At 38.0% G+C, this 18,687-nt stretch overlaps 1 protein-coding gene across 3 annotated transcripts in view; it reads right to left on the bottom strand.

Moving 5' to 3' along the window:
- Window positions 1-7,144: 7,144 nt before the first annotated feature.
- RC3H2 (ring finger and CCCH-type domains 2) overlaps window positions 7,145-18,687 on the bottom strand; it is a 49,607-nt gene continuing 38,064 nt past the window's right edge. The window contains exons 12-21 of one of the 3 annotated variants that reach the window (XM_061154721.1): window positions 17,915-18,348; window positions 17,171-17,341; window positions 15,235-15,381; window positions 14,697-14,910; window positions 14,378-14,462; window positions 14,028-14,109; window positions 13,790-13,924; window positions 13,421-13,528; window positions 13,175-13,323; window positions 7,145-12,401 (exon numbers count right to left, since the gene is read on the bottom strand). In XM_061154721.1, coding sequence (XP_061010704.1) covers window positions 12,206-12,401; window positions 13,175-13,323; window positions 13,421-13,528; window positions 13,790-13,924; window positions 14,028-14,109; window positions 14,378-14,462; window positions 14,697-14,910; window positions 15,235-15,381; window positions 17,171-17,341; window positions 17,915-18,348 — 1,721 coding nt within the window. In that variant the 3' untranslated portion in view covers window positions 7,145-12,205. The remainder of the gene's footprint in view (window positions 12,402-13,174; window positions 13,324-13,420; window positions 13,529-13,789; window positions 13,925-14,027; window positions 14,110-14,377; window positions 14,463-14,696; window positions 14,911-15,234; window positions 15,382-17,170; window positions 17,342-17,914; window positions 18,349-18,687) is intronic. The other 2 variants (XM_061154723.1, XM_061154722.1) reach the window with 2 other exon arrangements.

Here is an 18,687-nt window from a genome sequence, read left to right as displayed (position 1 = left end):
GCACACGTGGTTATCCTGCAACCTCCCTCTGGTCTAGCACTAAGAGGGCCTGCAGCCCTCTCAACGGGGAAGTCAGTGCCCTGAAGGGCTCCTCCTGCCTGCATTGGCAGCCAATGGCTTCCTGTAAGCACTGGTGCCAATTTTCCCCTGCAGGCTCGCTTGCGGTCCAGAACCTTGCTTTCTGCTTGCCAGTAACCAGTCCCTAACCAGTCCCAGGCTGGGCAAACCAGCAAATTTCTCTTCTGCCCAGTGGGCTGAACTTCACGGTCTCCAATGAGGTCTGCCCCCCAGTCTTCATAAGAGATCCCCTTTCCAAATTTGTCCTTCCTTTCTTTTTTTCCACCAATACATGCTCACCCTGTTTTATTCCTAAAAGAAAAAAAAACAAACAAACAAAAAAAAAACCTGGGACTTCCCTGGTGGTCCAGTGGCTAAGACTCCGTGTTCCCAATGCAGGGGATCTGGGATTAATCCCTGGCCAGGGAACCAGATCTCACATGCTGGAACTAAGAGTTTGCATGCCACCCCAAAGACTGAAGATACCGTGTGTCACAACTAAGAGCCAGTGCAACCAAATAAATGAATAAACATTTTTTAAAAATCTATTTGGAAAACCTAAGTAAGGTTAAACTAGGAGGACAAGTTTGTCCTTCCTTAGCTACTCTCCCTAAGCCATAGGGTACCATATGGAATTTTCATTAATGTTATCGTCACTCACTGACTAGATTGTAATAATTCTTTTGTATCATACAGCCCCTCTATGGTTTTTACCTCCTGATGGGAGTAGAGAAGTCACCAAGTCCGGTCCACACAGAGATGAGGGGATCACACCAGAATATGAGTACCAGGAGGTTTGGGTCTTTGGGAGCTGTATCAGTCCCTGAGTGTGGTCTGGACCTAGTGATTTGTTTCTAAGGAATAATGACAAAACTGATGGGATGCTGCTTCCAAGATTCAGGTCAGTTCAGTCGTGTCCTTGCGACTCCATGGATTGCAGCACTCCAGGCTTCCCTGTCCGTCACCAACTCCCAGAGCTTGTGCAAACTCACATCCATCAAGTCAGTGATGCCATACAACCATCTCATCTTCTGCCGTCCCCTTCTCCTCCTGCCTTCAATCTTTCCCAGCATCAGGGTCTTTTCTAAGGAGTCAGTTCTTCGCATCAGGTGGCCAAAGTATTGGAGCTTCAGCTTCAGCATCAGTCCTTCCAGTGAATATTCAGGACTGATTTCCCTCAGCATGGATTGGGTTGATCTCCTTGCAGTCCAAGGGACTCGCAAGAGTCTTCTCCAACACCACAGTTCAAAAGCACCAGTTCTTCAGCACTCAGCTTTCTTTATAGTTCAACTCTCATATCCATACATGACTACTGGAAAAACCATAGCTTTGACTAGAGAGACCTTTAATGTGTCTGCTTTTTAATATGCTGTCTAGGTTGGTCATAGCTTTTCTTCCAAGGAGCAAGCGTCTTTTAATTTCATGGCTGCAGTCACTATCTGCAATGATTTTGGAGCTCAAGAAAATAAGTCACTATTTTCTGTTGTTTTCCCATCTATTTCCCATGAAGTGATGGGACCAGATGCCATGATCTTAGTTTTCTGAATATTGAGTTTTTAAGGCAACTTTTTCACTCTCCTCTTTCACTTACATTAAGAGGCTCTTTAGTTCCTCTTCACTTTCTGTCATAAGGGTGGTGTCATCTGCGTATCTGAGGTTATTGCCATTTCTCCCAGCAATCTTGATTCCAGTTTGTGCTTCATCCAGCCTGGCATTTTGCATGATGTACTCTGCATATAAGTTAAATAAGCTTCCAAGATTAGGTTATAAAAGATTGTGACCCCGCTGCTCCTCCCAAAATAGTTGGAATAATGCTCCCACTCATTATTAACCTATGAAATTACACAGCCCATAAAAACTAACCATGCCTTATTTCGAGGCCTCTTGCCCTTCTGAAATGGCCCACACTCTGTCTGTGGAGTGTTTCTAAATAAATCCACTTCTTACCTATCAAAAAAGATTGTGACTTCTTTATAGCTCATGCCACCTGGCCCCACCCCCTACTCATTCCGGGCTCTTTTGATATGCTGAGCCAAGCTACCATTTGATTGTCAGATCCCCTACAGAGAGGCTCAAGAGGTAGAAAACTGAGGTCAAGCTTCAGCCAATGAAAAGCTGAGGCCTCATTCCAACATTCAGGAGGAACTGAACCCTAACAACAACAAGCGGAGGGAGCTTGGAAGCAGACCCTTGACAAGGAGAGTCGTGAGATGACTACAGAGCCAGTTAAGACCTAGACTGCAACACCGAGGTTGTGAGAGAGATCCACAGCAGGGTACTCCTCTAAGTCACGTGCAGACTCTTGACCTACAGAAACTGTGAAATAATGTTTTTGTGTTAAGCCACTAAATTTGAGGATACTCTTGTTATGTGATAAAAGGTAACTAGTAAAAGACTTATTCCAGTTTTCTTTTTTCATCCTGTATCTGTTTTGGTAAATTGTATTTTGCAGGAATTTGTCTATTTTTAAGTTAAAACCATATAGTTTATTCATTTCCTTCCAAAGTAGACCAAGTACACTAATCTACCTGCTCAAGAAATACTTCAGAAACAGAAAATAAAAATAAAAAAAAAACAATGTCCACACAAAGACATGTACACAAATGTTCACAGCAGCTTTATTTGTAATAGTCAGAAGATCACCCAAATGCTCTTCAGTGGGTGAATGTTTAAACAAAATGTGGTATGTCCATACCATGGTATAGTACTCGGCAATAAAGAGAAGAAACTACTAAGACATGCAACCATTTGGAAAGATCTCAGGGGAATTAGGCTGCGTGAACAGAGCCAATCTCAAAAGGGTATATTCTGTGTAATTTCACTTATATAACATTCTCAAAATGACAAGATTACACAGGTGGAAAAGTGGTCAATGGTTACCAGAGGATAGGAATAGGAGAATGGGGTAAGGGAGGGGGGCAGACATGAATATAAAGGGATAGGTAACATGAGGGGCCAATGAGATGACAGAACAATTTTTTTTTTTTTTTTTTGACAAAATTCAACATTTATTCATGATAAAAACTAGACAAATTAGGAACACTAGGAATGTACTTCAGCATAATAAAGGCCATTTATGATAAGCCCACAGCTAATTTCATACTCAGTGATAAAATGTTGAAAGTTTTTCTTTTTTTTTTTTCGACATTATAGTTGTTTACTTAATTTTTTTCATTTATTTTTATTAGTTGGAAGCTAATTACTTTACAATATTGTAGTGGGTTTTGCCATACATTGACATGAATCAGCCACGGATTTATATGTATTCCCCATCCCAATCCCCCCTCCCACCTCCCTCTCTACCCAATCCCTCTGGGTCTTCCCAGTGTACCAGGCCCGAGCACTTGTTTCATGCATCCAACCTGGGCTGGTGATCTGTTTCACTATAGATATTATACATGTTTCAATGCTTTTCTCTCGAAACATCCCACCCTCGCCTTCTCCCAGAGTCCAAAAGTCTGTTCTGTACATCTGTGTCTCTTTATCTGTTTTGCATATAGGGTTATCATTACCATCTTTCTAAATTCCATATATATGTGTTAGTATGCTGTAATGTTGTTTATCTTTCTGGCTTACTTCACTCTATAATGGGCTCCAGTTTCATCCATCTCATTAGAACTGATTCAAATGAATTCTTTTTAATGGCTGAGTAATATCCATTCGTCTGCTGATGGGCATCTAGGTTGCTTCCATCTCCTGGCTATTATAAACAGTGCTGCAATGAACACTGGGGTGCACGTGTCTCTTTCAGATCTGGTGAACAATTGTTCTTTTCAGTTCTGTTATTGAGAGCTGTGGTGGTTCCACAGACCTACATGTGATAAAACAATAGAACTACATACACACACAACACACACACACAAATGAATGCATGTGAAAGCTGGTGAAATCTGAAAAAGTTCCGTAGATTGTGACTAACATCAATTTCCTGGTTTTGGTGTTATAGTCTAGTTACATAAGAGACCACCATTGAGGGAACTGTATGAAGAGTACATGGGTCCTCTCTGTATTATTTTTTGCAAATTCCTATGAATCTGTAATTATTTCAGGATATCAGGTTTAAAAACAAACAAGCAAAAAACTTCGGTTGATCTCATCCAGTCTCTTGGGTTAAAATATCTGTTTTAAATTGCACTCTGACCCTCCACCCCCATTACTCTTCATCTCATTTTCAGTGAGATTGACTTTTAAGCAAAGACCTGAAGAAAGCAAGAGATCTAGTGAAGATTCTAACGGGGGTCAGGAAAGCCTTCTAACCTCAGAGGATAGCATGGGTAAAGGCCCTATGATGGGAGCAGGCCTGGATGGCCTGTTGAAGAAATCAGTAGCCAAAGCAGCTGGAGCACAGTGAGTAAAATACCAAAGAAAAGGCTCTGGCTTTCACCCTGAGTGAGATGAGCAGCATTTGGAGGGTTTGGGGCACAAGGGTGAGGAGATCAGGCTGACATTTTAACTGATCTCTCTGGTTGCTGTGGGGAGAACAAACTGAAGGGAGGCAAGAAGCAGGGAGAACAGGAGGCTGTCACAGTCCAGGGGAGCAATAATTGTGACTTGGACCTCAGTGGTAAGAAGTGGTCAAATTCTGGGTATCTACTTTGGAGGCAGGGCTGACAGGCTTTGCTGCTAGACTAGGATGAGTAGTCAAGGGAGAAATAACTGAAATGGGGAAGACTTGGAGGTACAGTTTGGGGGTTTCAGACTTGGACATGTTAATACACCTGAGATATTTTCTAGAGATCTAGTTAAGATGTTCGGCAGATGGCCCTATCTAAAAACTGTTCACAGTACTTAAACTATAATGTAAGTTTCATGAAGTAAGGGACTAACTCAATCCTGTATCCCTAATGCCCAGTTTTTAGAAGATTCTCAAAAATGTATTTGTTGCATGAGTCTATCTATAAACTACCTGAGCTTGAACACTTGATGATGGATATTTATCAAATGCACTTGGGCTAAGACAGGCTCCAAACCCATTTCATTCATGATGGCTGCTGCTGCTGCTGCTAAGCCACGTCAGTCGTGTCCGACTCTGTGTGACCCCATAGACGGCAGCCCATCAGGCTCCCGTCCCTGGGATTCTCCAGGCAAGAATACTAGAGTGGGTTGCCATTTCCTTCTCCAGTGCATCAAAGTGAAAAGTGAAAGTGAAGTCACCCAGTCGTGTCTGACTCTTCACAACCCCATGGACTGTAGCCTACCAGGCTCCTCTGTCTATGGGATTTCCCAGGCAAGAGTACTGGAGTGGGGGTGCCATTGCCTTCTCCATTCATGATGGCAGTGGTTCCCAACCGTTCTGCACATTGGCAACACCTGGGGAGCTTCAAAAGTACCAATGCCTTGATCCCACCTCCTCAGATTGTTTTACTTGGTCTGGGGTGTGTTCTGAGCTTTGGGATTTATTTAAAGACGCCCAGGAGATCGCAATATACACGTACATTTAGAACCACTGCACTATGGACTTCTCAATTATATTAAAAAAAGTAGTCTTTGTTAAACTGCATAATAATTACTTCAATAGGTGTCAATTATAAAGAAAATAAAATCTTCTTGGAATTTCATTTCCTTCACTAAGTTTACCCTCCTTTCCGTCAACTATCCATGGTTCTTCCCCTTCTTCCTATCTCAGTGATCACTCCAGGGCTTATACAAAATCACCTATTTCACAAATATTGACATTTTCAGCAATAAGGTCTAGGATTCTAAGCCAGATTTAATCCATGATAATGTGGAGATGTTCTCCTACTTTTCAAATTCATCTCTTTCCTTCCATCCTTGTTTTAGCCATGGTCTAAACCCTTCTTACCTAGACTGCTGACTTGTTTCCCTGCTGGTCAATCTCCAGCTTCACCTAACACTACTGCCAAAGTGATCTAAAACCTCAAATTGATCGGGTCATCTAACTTCCAACACTCCCTAACAGTCTCTTTAGTATTCAGTGTCCTTCATAGAGGTCCCCAATTACCTCATCTAACTATGTGACCATGGGCAAATTCTCTACGGTCTCTGCCTCAGTTTTCTCATCTGTAAAATGGTGAAAATAATGGTCCTAGATGATATTATACCTATAGCACTTAGAACTGTGTCTGGAACATATTAAGTGCTCTAAGAGTTGGTTAAGCTATTCCTCAAACACTCCTTCCACTGTTTTAACACTTATGGTTGAAATAGGTTCCAACCATCACCACCTCTGGAAGGTAGAATAAGACTTGAATCAGAATTCTGACTCCATTACTTTCTAGTTATAAGGTCTTGGGCAAGTTTCTTAACATCTCAAATATAAAACAAGGCTCATAATATTTACAGTGAAGGACTATTAGGATACAGAGTGGGTTGGTGTGAAAGTAGAGTAGATACTTGGGTGTTTTCTCCCATTTAGGTCTGGATGGTGAAATATATTCAGCCTATGAAGTCTAGCCTGAGGTAATTTCTCAAAGAAGCAATTCCTCTGGCTCACTATCATTACCACTCACCCCATCATTTCCCTTCTGGAGTTTCCATATACCTTATACTAGAAAATAGCTCACTGAGCTGGCTATTCAGATTTGTTTTTCCCATGTTCCACGCTGAGAGCTTCAAGAGAAAGGGCTAGTTTGTTTCACTGACGTTCAACCTTACTGACCAGCAGAGACAGGGAGTTAAAATTCATCAGTTGAGTCAATGGGTAAAACTATTCAACGCCCAGTAAAAATGGTGTCTAGATCCACTGAGGTCATTCTCTGTTACATTCTGAGGTCCCCCTGGACAGTCTTCGTACTTCTTTAATACACTACTTCAGATTCATCATTTGTGTATTTAGTCTATTTTCTCCATTAGATTGTGAACTGCTGGCATTATCTATGTCTTCATCTTCCATATAGAAAATACTCTACACTGAATGAATAAAGTGACTGATCAAACTAAGGAGTATTTCCAACTCCCTGGCCTATCTACTTCTTTCAGATCCTTACCAGTGATGAATGCATGACGCAGGTGATTATTTAAATCTCAAAGAGTATCCTGGTAGCTTGGTGAAACCAAAAACTTTGCCAAGGAAGTCAAGTTAACGAAAATGCACTACACACGTATATTGACACTAAACAAACAACTCTTAAGGTGGACAAATAATTTTATTTTGTGCATGCAAATACATGTCAAGTACTGCAAACTTTTTCCATCAATTTTCTCTCAAACACTGGAAATCATGATGCTCTATTCTGTGAACAGCCAAAGCTAATATCTCTTCACTTCAGTGCTACAGCAAAAACACACAGAATTCACTCTTTGCTATTCACTATCATCACAACCCTCATTGTTCCATCTCTGCCCTCCCCCCATATACAGGCCTTATGAATCCTAGCCTTCCCCTGTTTAATCCTATTTCTATAGCACAAAGGGAAACAGTACAATTTGGAAATTCAAATTGAAATAAATGGAATAGAATTTATTCCCATATATATTCCCCATTTCATTGTACAGAATTATTTTAAATTATAGTTTTAAATAGAAGCTGAGTATATGCCTTAAAAATGAGCATTAAATCCATCTTAGAGATGGTGCCTGCTTTTTACATGATGGGTGTACACCATCTTTTAATTTCATTTACATTTCAATCGAACAATAGATTTGCAAAGAAAATGTCTAATACAGACGTAAAAATATTCACACTAGAGCTTCACAATCGGTTGTACAATTGACAAACAGGCCTCTTTTCCCAAACTTTCCAGCTAAGCAAATTTATAAAATGTAATCAATGCAACAAGAAAAAACATTTCTCTTTCACTTCCAGGGAAAAGAATATGCAATAAACAGTATAAATGCAGACAGCAGTTGCTGCAAGCTAACCACGATACTCCCAAGTGGCTGTACAGTGGATATGTGCAGTACAAATAAAAGCCACATGTGTTGTATCACAACTACAGTATAATTGTTTGCCCAGCTTAAGAGAATGCATGCACTTCCATGCCTTGGGTTATAAAGTGAGGCCTAATTCTTGACAGATTGATGGAATATATGCAAATGACCTTGGCTTTTGGCAGTACTAAGTGCAGCCAGTGTCTGTGTTCCACTGGTTTAAGGAGATTTAAAATTTTTTTATTTAAAAAAAGAAAAAAACTGCCAATTTCAGACTTCGGGGAGTAACTGCTCTTGGAGTAAAAATAGGACTCCACTCAAATGTGGGGTGTTCTGATTGGTGGCCTTGACTCCTTGTATTCCCTTGCCAGCAAAGGGATACAAAGAAACCGCTAGTATAAAGGAATGACTAGCAAATTTATTTGATTTATTCATAAGATGAGATACTCCTTGAGCATGTGCATTTGTGTTCTGCTTGCAGAAGGGGTTCTTATGTAGGAGTTACAGCAAGTGATCCCAACAACACTCTTCATTCACTAAGACACAAGGATATTTCTTCCAGGAAAGCAATACACAGTTGCAAATGCAACTTTCCCCTTGAATGATTAGTCACCAATACTAGTGACAGTCTGCTCAGAAAATGACTCTAGCAACTAGGGAAGAAATTCAGATTCAAAGCTGAAATCACATGCTCAATTTGATCATTACAAACTCCACGCCTGTTAACAAGACAACATGGGCTTTAACATCTAAAATGCACAAGCAAGCTAGATGGTTTTTAAAACAAATTTTCAAATGTTTAAATGATCCTATTTTAAATTCCTACAAATTATTGTGCATCCTGTAATTTTCTCAAAGCAGCATACAAAACTGAGATGTGCTTTATAAACTTAGAATCAACTTGAAATTGAGTTCAAAGTGACCAGATCCACACAAATAGAAAATTTCATTTTTAGTACAGGAGGTTTCGTTTATTATTCTGATAGTAAACAGCTACTAGGAAAAGTATCAGTGCTACTGACCCACCAACGTACCGCCTCTTGAAAATTATGATGCACAACTTTCACGCATGATGCTGGTTTACTAGATAGTATTGAAAGTCATGGCAGGAAAGCAAAGGAATCTACTTTGTTCAGGTACCAACGAGACAAAATTCTTCAGTAACTTTCTCAGGATTCGTGAGATAAGATGGGACCATAGGAAAGAATTACTGATGCTACATCATAGTATCTGAATGAGGCACATGAACTTCAGAATGTGACCCGGAAGTTTTAAAAAACACAAAAGTCAAAACAAAAAACCCCCACCATTTTCCCACTTTCCAGACCTCAGACTACTTTTTCCTAATTAGACCACACACCACATGTGCAGTTTAGTTGACATTACAAACTTCCTCTCCTATTGCTTTATATCTTTTGATTTCAAATATATGTACATCATAAACATGTTGGTAAAAGGGTCAAATGACAGGGAATACCCCCAATATAAAAGTCACACTCTAGGTCTGATTTGTGATTTTTTTCCTCTATGATACCACTAGGTACCCTTCAGAAGAAGGATCAGATAAACTGCTCTTTCTTCTCAAGTGGCAGAGAACCAATGTCTTTACTACAAATTTACTTCAGGCCATGAGAAACAGAAGATGGTCACTACATAAAGGATGCAATACAGAATCATCCCTACACAGAAACAATTCCTATGCTGTTAGTGAGGAAGAGAGTAAGTTTTTAAGAACAGGGAATTATTGTTTTATGGGATCACCTGCTGCAAGACAAGCATTATTTTAATATAAATGTTCTGAGACATACCAATAAAGTTGGCAGGTATATACATACACTGATGCAAATGTAATTTCACTGGACAAGTAGGCAAACACCTAAGCAGTTTATCCCAACCCCCTCCAGCAGAGCACAACCAAGTTTCAAAACTTCAATTTTAAAATTAAAAAGATAAGGTTAAATACACAAGATCAATTTATGTAGTATATATTCACCCTCAGAACGTGCTGAAGATGTTTTGCGTAGTTCTGTTGCACAGAGGGTTCTTTCCCTGAGGGCACATAAGGAGCTCTCAAACTGTTAATAGGTCTCTATTTTGTAACAAAATAGCAATTTTAAAATCTTAAAAAAAAATACATTACCTTCAACATGGAAGATCTCACTATTTAAATATCCATGAAATAGACATACTGGTTTGCATATCCTTTTTGGAAATACAAACAGCAAATAAAGTACATTGGAAGCATTTCAAATGTAATAAGCGCATATTTTATAGAAAGGTTCTGATATAAATTATATAACAATCACGTTCCTGTAATATCCTAGGCTAATTCATAATGTCGGAAATAAGTTAATGTAACATGGTTTAAAACTCTTGTTCCTATTCATTTCAGGTTACAGAGTGAAATAAATAAAATGTCTTTGTAGGGATAGGGGCACTGGCCATGGCAAAAAGGTACAGTACTAACCAAAGGAAATTAAGTCAAGGCTACTGTGCTGTTATGCTACAAACAAACATCTTCATACATCTGAATATTAAATAAATGTGTAAGATCTTCCATACTGACACCAGAATATCAAAACTACCCCTTTGTTTCTCAGGTATATTTACAACTTATCAGTCACCTTATGAGCATGTTCATTAAGACAGGTATCAAACACCAGTATTTACTCATTCTGATCAAGAAATTTCAGGGAAATGTCAACCCTCCCGCCCCTGGAAATGTGCACAAAACTTTTTATCAAAATCTTATCTGATACAATGCTGTGGTTTTGTAAAACAACTAAATAGCTCAGACGACCAATAACATGATCCTGTTTAAGCATCTTGCTAGCAGGAAAAGCCCTTACATACAGTACACCTGGTGAAAGATCAGCTTGGCTTAAAATATTCCAGTACAATTTTCAGAGTAAACAACTTCACAGAAGTTAATTAAAAAATAATAATAAAAGTCAAACTAATCTTAAAGAAATAAGAGGGGGAAAAACAAAGACACAAACTATAGGTAAGATCACCAGGAAGGAATGCCCAGCTTTTGTTTTCAAATGTTGACTGAAATTTAGGTTTCAGTAAAATATCTCCCACAAATCTGGAGCACAGCTGGTTGAACATACTGCATACTTTCAGATGCCAAGTCAAGACACTTTTCAGTCACATTTTAGCAGGGCAGCAATCATTCATGTTTTTAAGTATGAATAAAGGTTAGCCAATATTCTATTATTACATGGTTCATAGTCTTATCAACCTAACAATCAAAAAACACGGAAAATTGAACCCCAACATGAAGTAACAATAAACAATATTTAACCAAGATAATGCAATGAACATCCAAATTAATTAAATTAAAAACCCAGCAATACCATCCTGTTAGTCAGTGCAAACGCTACATACAGGGTTTTCTCAAAAAAGCTGAAAGCACCTGATTCTTTTGCCAAGTCATCAGATTCAATAATGTACAGGCTTAAATCTGCATTTTAAAAAACTGCCATTACATTAGTGCATAATTTATCAAAATTGTAAAAACGATTCTGCATAACTTAGGAGAATTTAATATCTAGTACATCAGCTGAAAGACTTAGGCACTTGGTTATATATTTAATTACTTACTTCAACAAGTAGCCTGTGTATAAATATTAACAAAGCAGAAACTATTCTTGAAAAATGGAAAATTGAAAAAAAAGTTAAATGCTACAGATAAAAGCACTGCACCACACTCCTACATATAATGCAGTAAAGAAAGCTAGTATATAACCCTGTAAAATTCTATGGTAAGAACGTTTAATTCCACTCTTCAAAATTAAAAAAAAAATAAGAGGAAAAAAAAATCCATGCAAAGTCCCATGAAAAAGATAAATAAAGCAGCTGGAATGAGATGGAAATTTCTCTCAGTGAAACATAAAATAGAAATAAATAAGTTAATTAAGTCTACTTTCACTAGATGTATCATTGTAGGATCCTGCTAGTTTAATAACTGAGTTGTTAATTTTCTATACAAGCCATTTAAAATAGGAAATGGCTCAGTTACTGCACCGGATTGCTACAAACTCATAAAAAGCTGCTTGAAGCTTAAGTTAAATGTCCAAATTCCAATCACTTCTGGAAAGTGAACGTGTTACCCTAGTAAAGTAAATTTTCTTTTTTTTTTCATAATGCTAATGCAAGAGGGCTTGAAGTATCAAAGAGTCCACAGGAAATGGATGCCCCCAGTAATATCTTTTTTTTAAAAAAAATATACATTATATAATATATATTATATATATAAAAAGCTAGTGTAAATGCTTCCATGGTATGGTCACAAATTTGAAAGATGAACCTCCTTTCAGCTATTAACCATCTTCCCATTTGCAACAGATTTTAAAAAGTCGTTTTTATCTTCAGACATAACATGAGTTTTCAGAATGAGGTTGCCAACACTGACAGATGTGGTGATGGGTAGGCCACTCGCATTGCTGATGGACACTGGGAGTGGCTGGCTAAAGCAAGAAGTTACCGGCAGAATTGTTTTTTGCTCTTCCCTGGGAGAAAATAAATGACATTGAAAACAAATCACCTTTAAGTGAAAACTTTTAAGAGTAACCATGCATACTGAATAAAAGCTATAACACACTTTAAGAGCCCCTAGAAATAGCATGTCTTTTTCACTAAAATGAATCAGAGGTCACTAAAAAAAAAAATCCCATTTTCCAAAAACTATAATAAAAAATTAGAAGATTGGTTAATTTAAGGCCAAAAAACTATCAATTCAAGATAAACCCGTATTTTTGGCAGTAATTATACTAAAGATCGAGAATATCCTAACATGATTTTTAAAAAGGGAAACCCTTTATTTAGGTTTTAATTCTCCATTTTGTAGTTTTGATGCTTGCTATCAGACAGAGAAAGTAAAACCTGATTGTTGCTCAGTCACTAAGTCATATCTGACTCTTTGTGACCGCATGGGCTGCAGCACGCCAGGCCTCCCTGTCCTTCACTATCTCCCTGAGTTTGCTCAAACTCATGTCCAGAGTCAGTGATGACATCCAACCATCTCATCCTCCTGATGCTCAAGTATAAAAATAAACACTGATCCCAATAAAAAGCAAGTTTCAGGCTACTAACATGGAGCACTTTGCTAGTTCAAATTTACCTCTGCTCTCCTAGAAATCCAGACTGACCAAATCATTGCCTTATTACATAAGGTTTTCCCCTCATAGGATAAAATAAAAAATGAATTTAGTAGTGTATCTATTTCTCTTTAAATATTCATGGCTTATGCCCAGTGGTTATGAATCTTATGTCTAACACTCACAGAATCACACGGTCTTCACCTAAACTCTGTCTGCTCTGCTCCAGAGGCTCCTCTTGGTGCTGCTGGACTGGATGCCCATTCTCTACTGCTGTTCCATTCAGCAACTGATCATTTTGAGAACTGATACCAAGCGGTATGTCCAGGATCTCCTACGAAAATAAAATGTTAATCCTTCGGGAGGAACGTGTTCTCTACTTTAATTTCCAATGGAGTAAAGCCTCCTGGATATCTAATTGTGGTACTTACTTCAATCTGTTCACCTTGTCCATCAGGTTCATCAGTATCAAGTGCTGACAGCTCTAACTCAATATCCCTATCAGGCTTAGTATCAGCTGCATCTTCTGTATAATCACTCTGTAATTAAGAAAAACACTGATTTCACATCTGTGGAAACTGAGGCTTCCCTTTTAAATTAAAATTGGAATCTCAATGACTGATATAAGAAAAGAAATCTGGGATTACAATTTTATTGCTACTGTTAAATTTTAAAAGCAATCATCCTAAGCCATGCTAAGTAATGGCATAAAATGCACTAAACAATGGCACAAAACAACAGGCAGCCGCAGCAAACAGCACATATACTAGAAATGAAGCTGAGCGGGTCCGTGTCCTCACCTCTCCATTTCTCAGCTCAATTTCCTTGCTTAGAAGATTTAACGTGAGGTGACGGCCTTCATCCAGGGAATTCCACTTTTGTTGCATAGCCAGAGCATTGGCCTCCCTCTGAAGAAGCAATGAGTTACTCTTGGCCTAGAGGGGAAAAAAAAAAAAGGAGTCAGCTTCCAGCCTTTAGCTTTTAAATGTCATTCTTTTTAAAAAAAATAAACTCAAAGCTGACTGACATAGAGCTTACCTGCTGAAGTTCAATGCTTAAAAGGTCTCCAGTACTGGAATGCTTTCTATGACCAGATAAATCGGTAACAATGAATCTGTCCCTTTAGAGAGAAATATGTTTACTGTTACAAAATGAAGCAACTAAAGAAGTAATGACTATATGATAGCTATATACTATATATGTTTTACATAACAGATCAACCCTGAAAGTTTCAATCATCATTCCAGATGTAAACTTCTTTCAGAAATTCGTTATATAGTTAAAACTAGCAAAGCACAGTTCATGAATAACTGGGACTTCCATCTGCACTTTGGGAATATAGACAAGTCTGAGAATAGAGAACCCTGAAGAATTAAGAGCAATGTTACCGTTCAATATAATGTGCTGATGATGTAGCCTCATTACCATATGAACTCCACCTTGAATCAACAGCATTGACATAAGGGACATAATCTGTAGAAAGAAACAATGACCAGAAAAGTGAAAAATTAGATACAGATGTGAATGTATACTTTCCAAAAAAAAAATCCACATTTATCTAACTACCCATGCTCTCCTGGCTAAGCCGTTTAACTCTAGGTTTACAGTGGTTGTTAAATGGAGAGACATGTTCTATACCTAACAGAGTGAGGATTATAAAGCACAGTGCTAGAACATACCAGGTGAAGTATCAATGATACGGATTACCTGATACACTGATGGGCTTGGTTGCACTTCCTTGGGAAGCAGTGGCCTGGACAGGGTCCGTGGTATGGTAACCAGTACGGGAAGATCTAGAAATCGCACCCCATTTTGAGATGATAGGTCCATCACTAAAAGGAATTATTGGATCTTCTTCTTTTGTCCTTCTCTGAGTTTCAAATAAATGCACTCTTCTCTTAACATCCCCACTATCCAGGTCCTGTATAAATAAAAGAAAATAAATAGATCGTGGGCAATTACTTCAGCTAATAATACAAGTAAATGTTTTCAAAAAACATGAAATTAGGTTCTCTGGTAAATTTAACATTAACTGTATATTTCAGTGATAACCCAACATCTATTTTTAGAACACTCCACTATGTTCAAATAATTTAAACACTAGGTGCAATTTATTTCAGACTTACCTAAATATAACTGCTGCTTACAAATGAGTTACTGTATATAGCAACAAAATGAAGACGAAAGCTTTCAATCATTCTAAAATTTGAATCAACATGCATAACCCTTGCCCCCCAAATCATACCATTAATACCGCATTTGAATTAGCAATAACATCTCTGGGCTCTGAATCAATAGCATTTATACAAGAACCGATGGTGCCACAAGACCAGGGAGAATAATGGGAAAGATGATCCTCTTCAAATTTTGTGCCACTCACACTTTCAGAGAACTGGTTAAAAAAAGAATGAAAAATAAAAACAAAGGCAATAGGTAAGAAATTTAAACTACAAACTTGTAACTAATATAAAGTAACTATTATAGAATTCACAGCACTTTACAGTGAATAATTAAACATTCAATAACTAATATAAAAACTGTAATAAGTTACAAATAGTACATATTTATATTATATCTTAATAGGAAACAGAAAGTCTTCTCTTTTTTCACTTTGTCCTTTAAGAACTCATAAGGAACCCCGGAGTGACACTACCCAGAACAATAAACAATTTACAGCATGCCTCTAACATGGTACAAAGTGCTCCAAAAAAATGAAAAAAAGCAAAAGAAAACACACACATACATAAACACATACATAGAAATACATTTTCGTATTAAGCAAGTGGCAACACTCTTCTCAAGATGGTTAGCTGCTTTGAAGAAGTCTAATTTTTGATGAGATAAATTTGGATCGGGATTGGTTCAAGATGGCAGAGTAGAAGGACATGCGCTCATCTCCTCCTGCGAGAGCACTGAAATTGCAACTAGGTGTTAAACAAACATCGACTGGCGGATGCTAGAACCCATGAAAAAAAAGATACCTTACATGTCCAAAGACAAAGGAGAAACCACAACGATGTGGTAGGAAGGGTACAATCACATATTGTACAATATGTACAAGGGTACAATCACAAATCCCATACCAGCCAGATGAGTGACCCACAAACTGGTTAACAATAATACCAAAGAAGTTCTCCCATTATTGTGAAGATTCTGAGCCCCAGGTCAGGCTTCCCAGCCTGGGGATCTGACAAAGGGACTGGGAAGATTAATTTAAAAATTCAAATTTATGGATGGAAAAATATGCTATCTAAGATTTTTAAAAAATGATGTCTACTTTAAAAATCTAATAGTTATGGATGGAAAAAGATGATGTCTAGGATTACTTCAAAATAATCCAGTAGGAAGAGGGGCTACAAATGAAACAAGATTGGCTGAGTTGATAACTGTATAATGGGTACATGGAGTTTATTACTATTCTCCTTTTGCATATATTGAAATTTTTTGAATTTAATGAAAAGATTAGAAAAAAAATTTTTTATATTAGTATCTCTAGGGATAGGGAATAAACCAGATGACTCAAAGAAAAATTAATGGTTTGTCCTAAATACACAGTATGGAAAACAGGGTACATTAAAACAATCCTGGTGCAAAACCTGTCTTGAAATGATAAGAACAATAATTAACAGTGATTTAAAACACCATGAATAATATAGTAGGCATTTCTGTACTTCTTGTGAAGTAAGGAAGAAATGCCTCAGACAGACCAGAATTCAAATCCAAGCTATTTATAGGCTGAATTTATTACCTGGGCAAATTACTTAACTTCTCTGAGCAGGATTCCTAACCTGTAAAATATGGGTAATACCTGCCCCCTAAGGATTTTGTAAGAATTAAATAACATTATGGAAATGCTTAGCACAGTGCCTGGCCAAGTAAGTGCTCAATAAATGGTGGGTATAAATCTTATTTATAAATAAAATCTATAAAAATAAGGAGAACTGTAATGCTGGAAAGACTTGAATTCTTGGTGGAAAAGGAGCATGATTTGTTAGTGGTCTTCATTATCACAATGCCTGGCCATAGAGCTTACATACTCAATGTTTATTAAATTAAACTCAACTGCCACCAAACTAATGCAAAATATCCCACACAGCTAACCCTAGCTTGAATGAGTGCTCTGAAGTCAGTTGTCTAACCTGTCCCTGCAACATCAAGTGATTAAAACCTTTCTTTCTTACATCAGTGCGAAAGTCTACACTGAACAGAGGAGAAGGTGGTGTTGGTGACTGTGTTGCCACAGGAAGAGTTGAAGAAACAAGAGGTGCTTTCTGAGTGTGGTACTGTGCCCACTGCTCTGGCTTTCTTCTTATCTGCTCCTCGCAACTGGTCTTCAAATGACCACAAGGTTCCTAAGGGGGGATAAAAGAAACAATCTTAATCATCTAGGGAGCAGTAAATAAATTTAACTATGCTCTGTGTAAATAATGTGAACATTTATTATACTGTTGGGACAAAAAAGAATACAGAAGGTAAGTCTCCCTAGCCTATTCTCCATACACTTAAACGAAAGGGTTTAAATAATATTAAAAGTAAAATCTGAGCACTCACTTTTCTGGTTTAGGAAAATCATATGTATATATGTGGGGATAGGAAAAACAGGCCCTGTCTTTGTATCTTGAAGATTTCTTTTTTACTTTCTGATCAGTTTTGTATCCAAACATAACATTTATTGAGCATGTATATGCATCAGGTCCAAGTCTAAGAGCTTTTTCTGATTTAATCCTCACAACAGCCTCATGAGGTAGGTACTACTATTATTTCCATCAAATGTGAAAAAACTGACAGAGAGAAGTCAAGTAAATTCCATTAAGTTACACAATTAGTAAGTGGAGGAGCCAGGATATACCCAAATATTGTAACGTCAGACACTAGACTCTTAACCACTGTGCTGTACTAGCATTCCTAGTTCCATTATCACTTACCCTTGGTAAAGGCACAGTTGTCCTTGGCTCACTCGGTGGCTGACAAGCCACTGAATAATACCCATCTAACGAGTTATATCTTTCCCGTAAAGACGTCTGATACACAGACGAGTGCATCACATCCATTGGAGGTAAAGAATTGCTTCTAATAATGTCATCTCGTTGGTACATAGGTGGGCGCCAGATGCGCCTGCTGTCATACACAGGAGCATACATTCCAGAAGGTACTGGAGGAACTGGTCCATACGGCTGCGGAGGAGGAGGTTGGTAAGGAGAAGAATTCATTCGATCTCGAGGGGAAAATGTACTGTAATGATCGGCATATGGCATGGAAGCAGGTGGGAGGGAGGACTCTGGAACATTATTGGACCTCACAAAGCGAGGAACACAGGGAGCCACACCAGCTGGTACCGTTGGAGGTGGTGGGTAGTATCCTTGAAAATTGGAGAGAGGAATATTTAATGTAATTTTAGTAAAATTTAACATCTTATAATGGTTTAAGTCTAAAGCAGCCTTTAATGTGGGAAAATAACATAAGTTCTGAATTTTAGTTACCCCTGGATTAGAAAGATACTACATGCTTTCAAGACACCACTATATGAAAATCCTTAACATTCAACATTTTGTTAAACTGTTCCTTAAAAACATACAATGAACTATTAACAGGTGCCTGGTAAATTCCCTTTGAGGGCATGTATTGCCACAGGTTTTGGTTTAAGTAGTTAGGTCATTGATTCTTACCCTTTTGGGGAACACAGTTTAAAGACATCCTT

This window comes from Dama dama, chromosome 11, assembly GCF_033118175.1.
Source record: "Dama dama isolate Ldn47 chromosome 11, ASM3311817v1, whole genome shotgun sequence".
NCBI lineage: Eukaryota > Metazoa > Chordata > Mammalia > Artiodactyla > Cervidae > Dama > Dama dama.
This window is presented reverse-complemented; position numbering and strand designations above follow the sequence as displayed.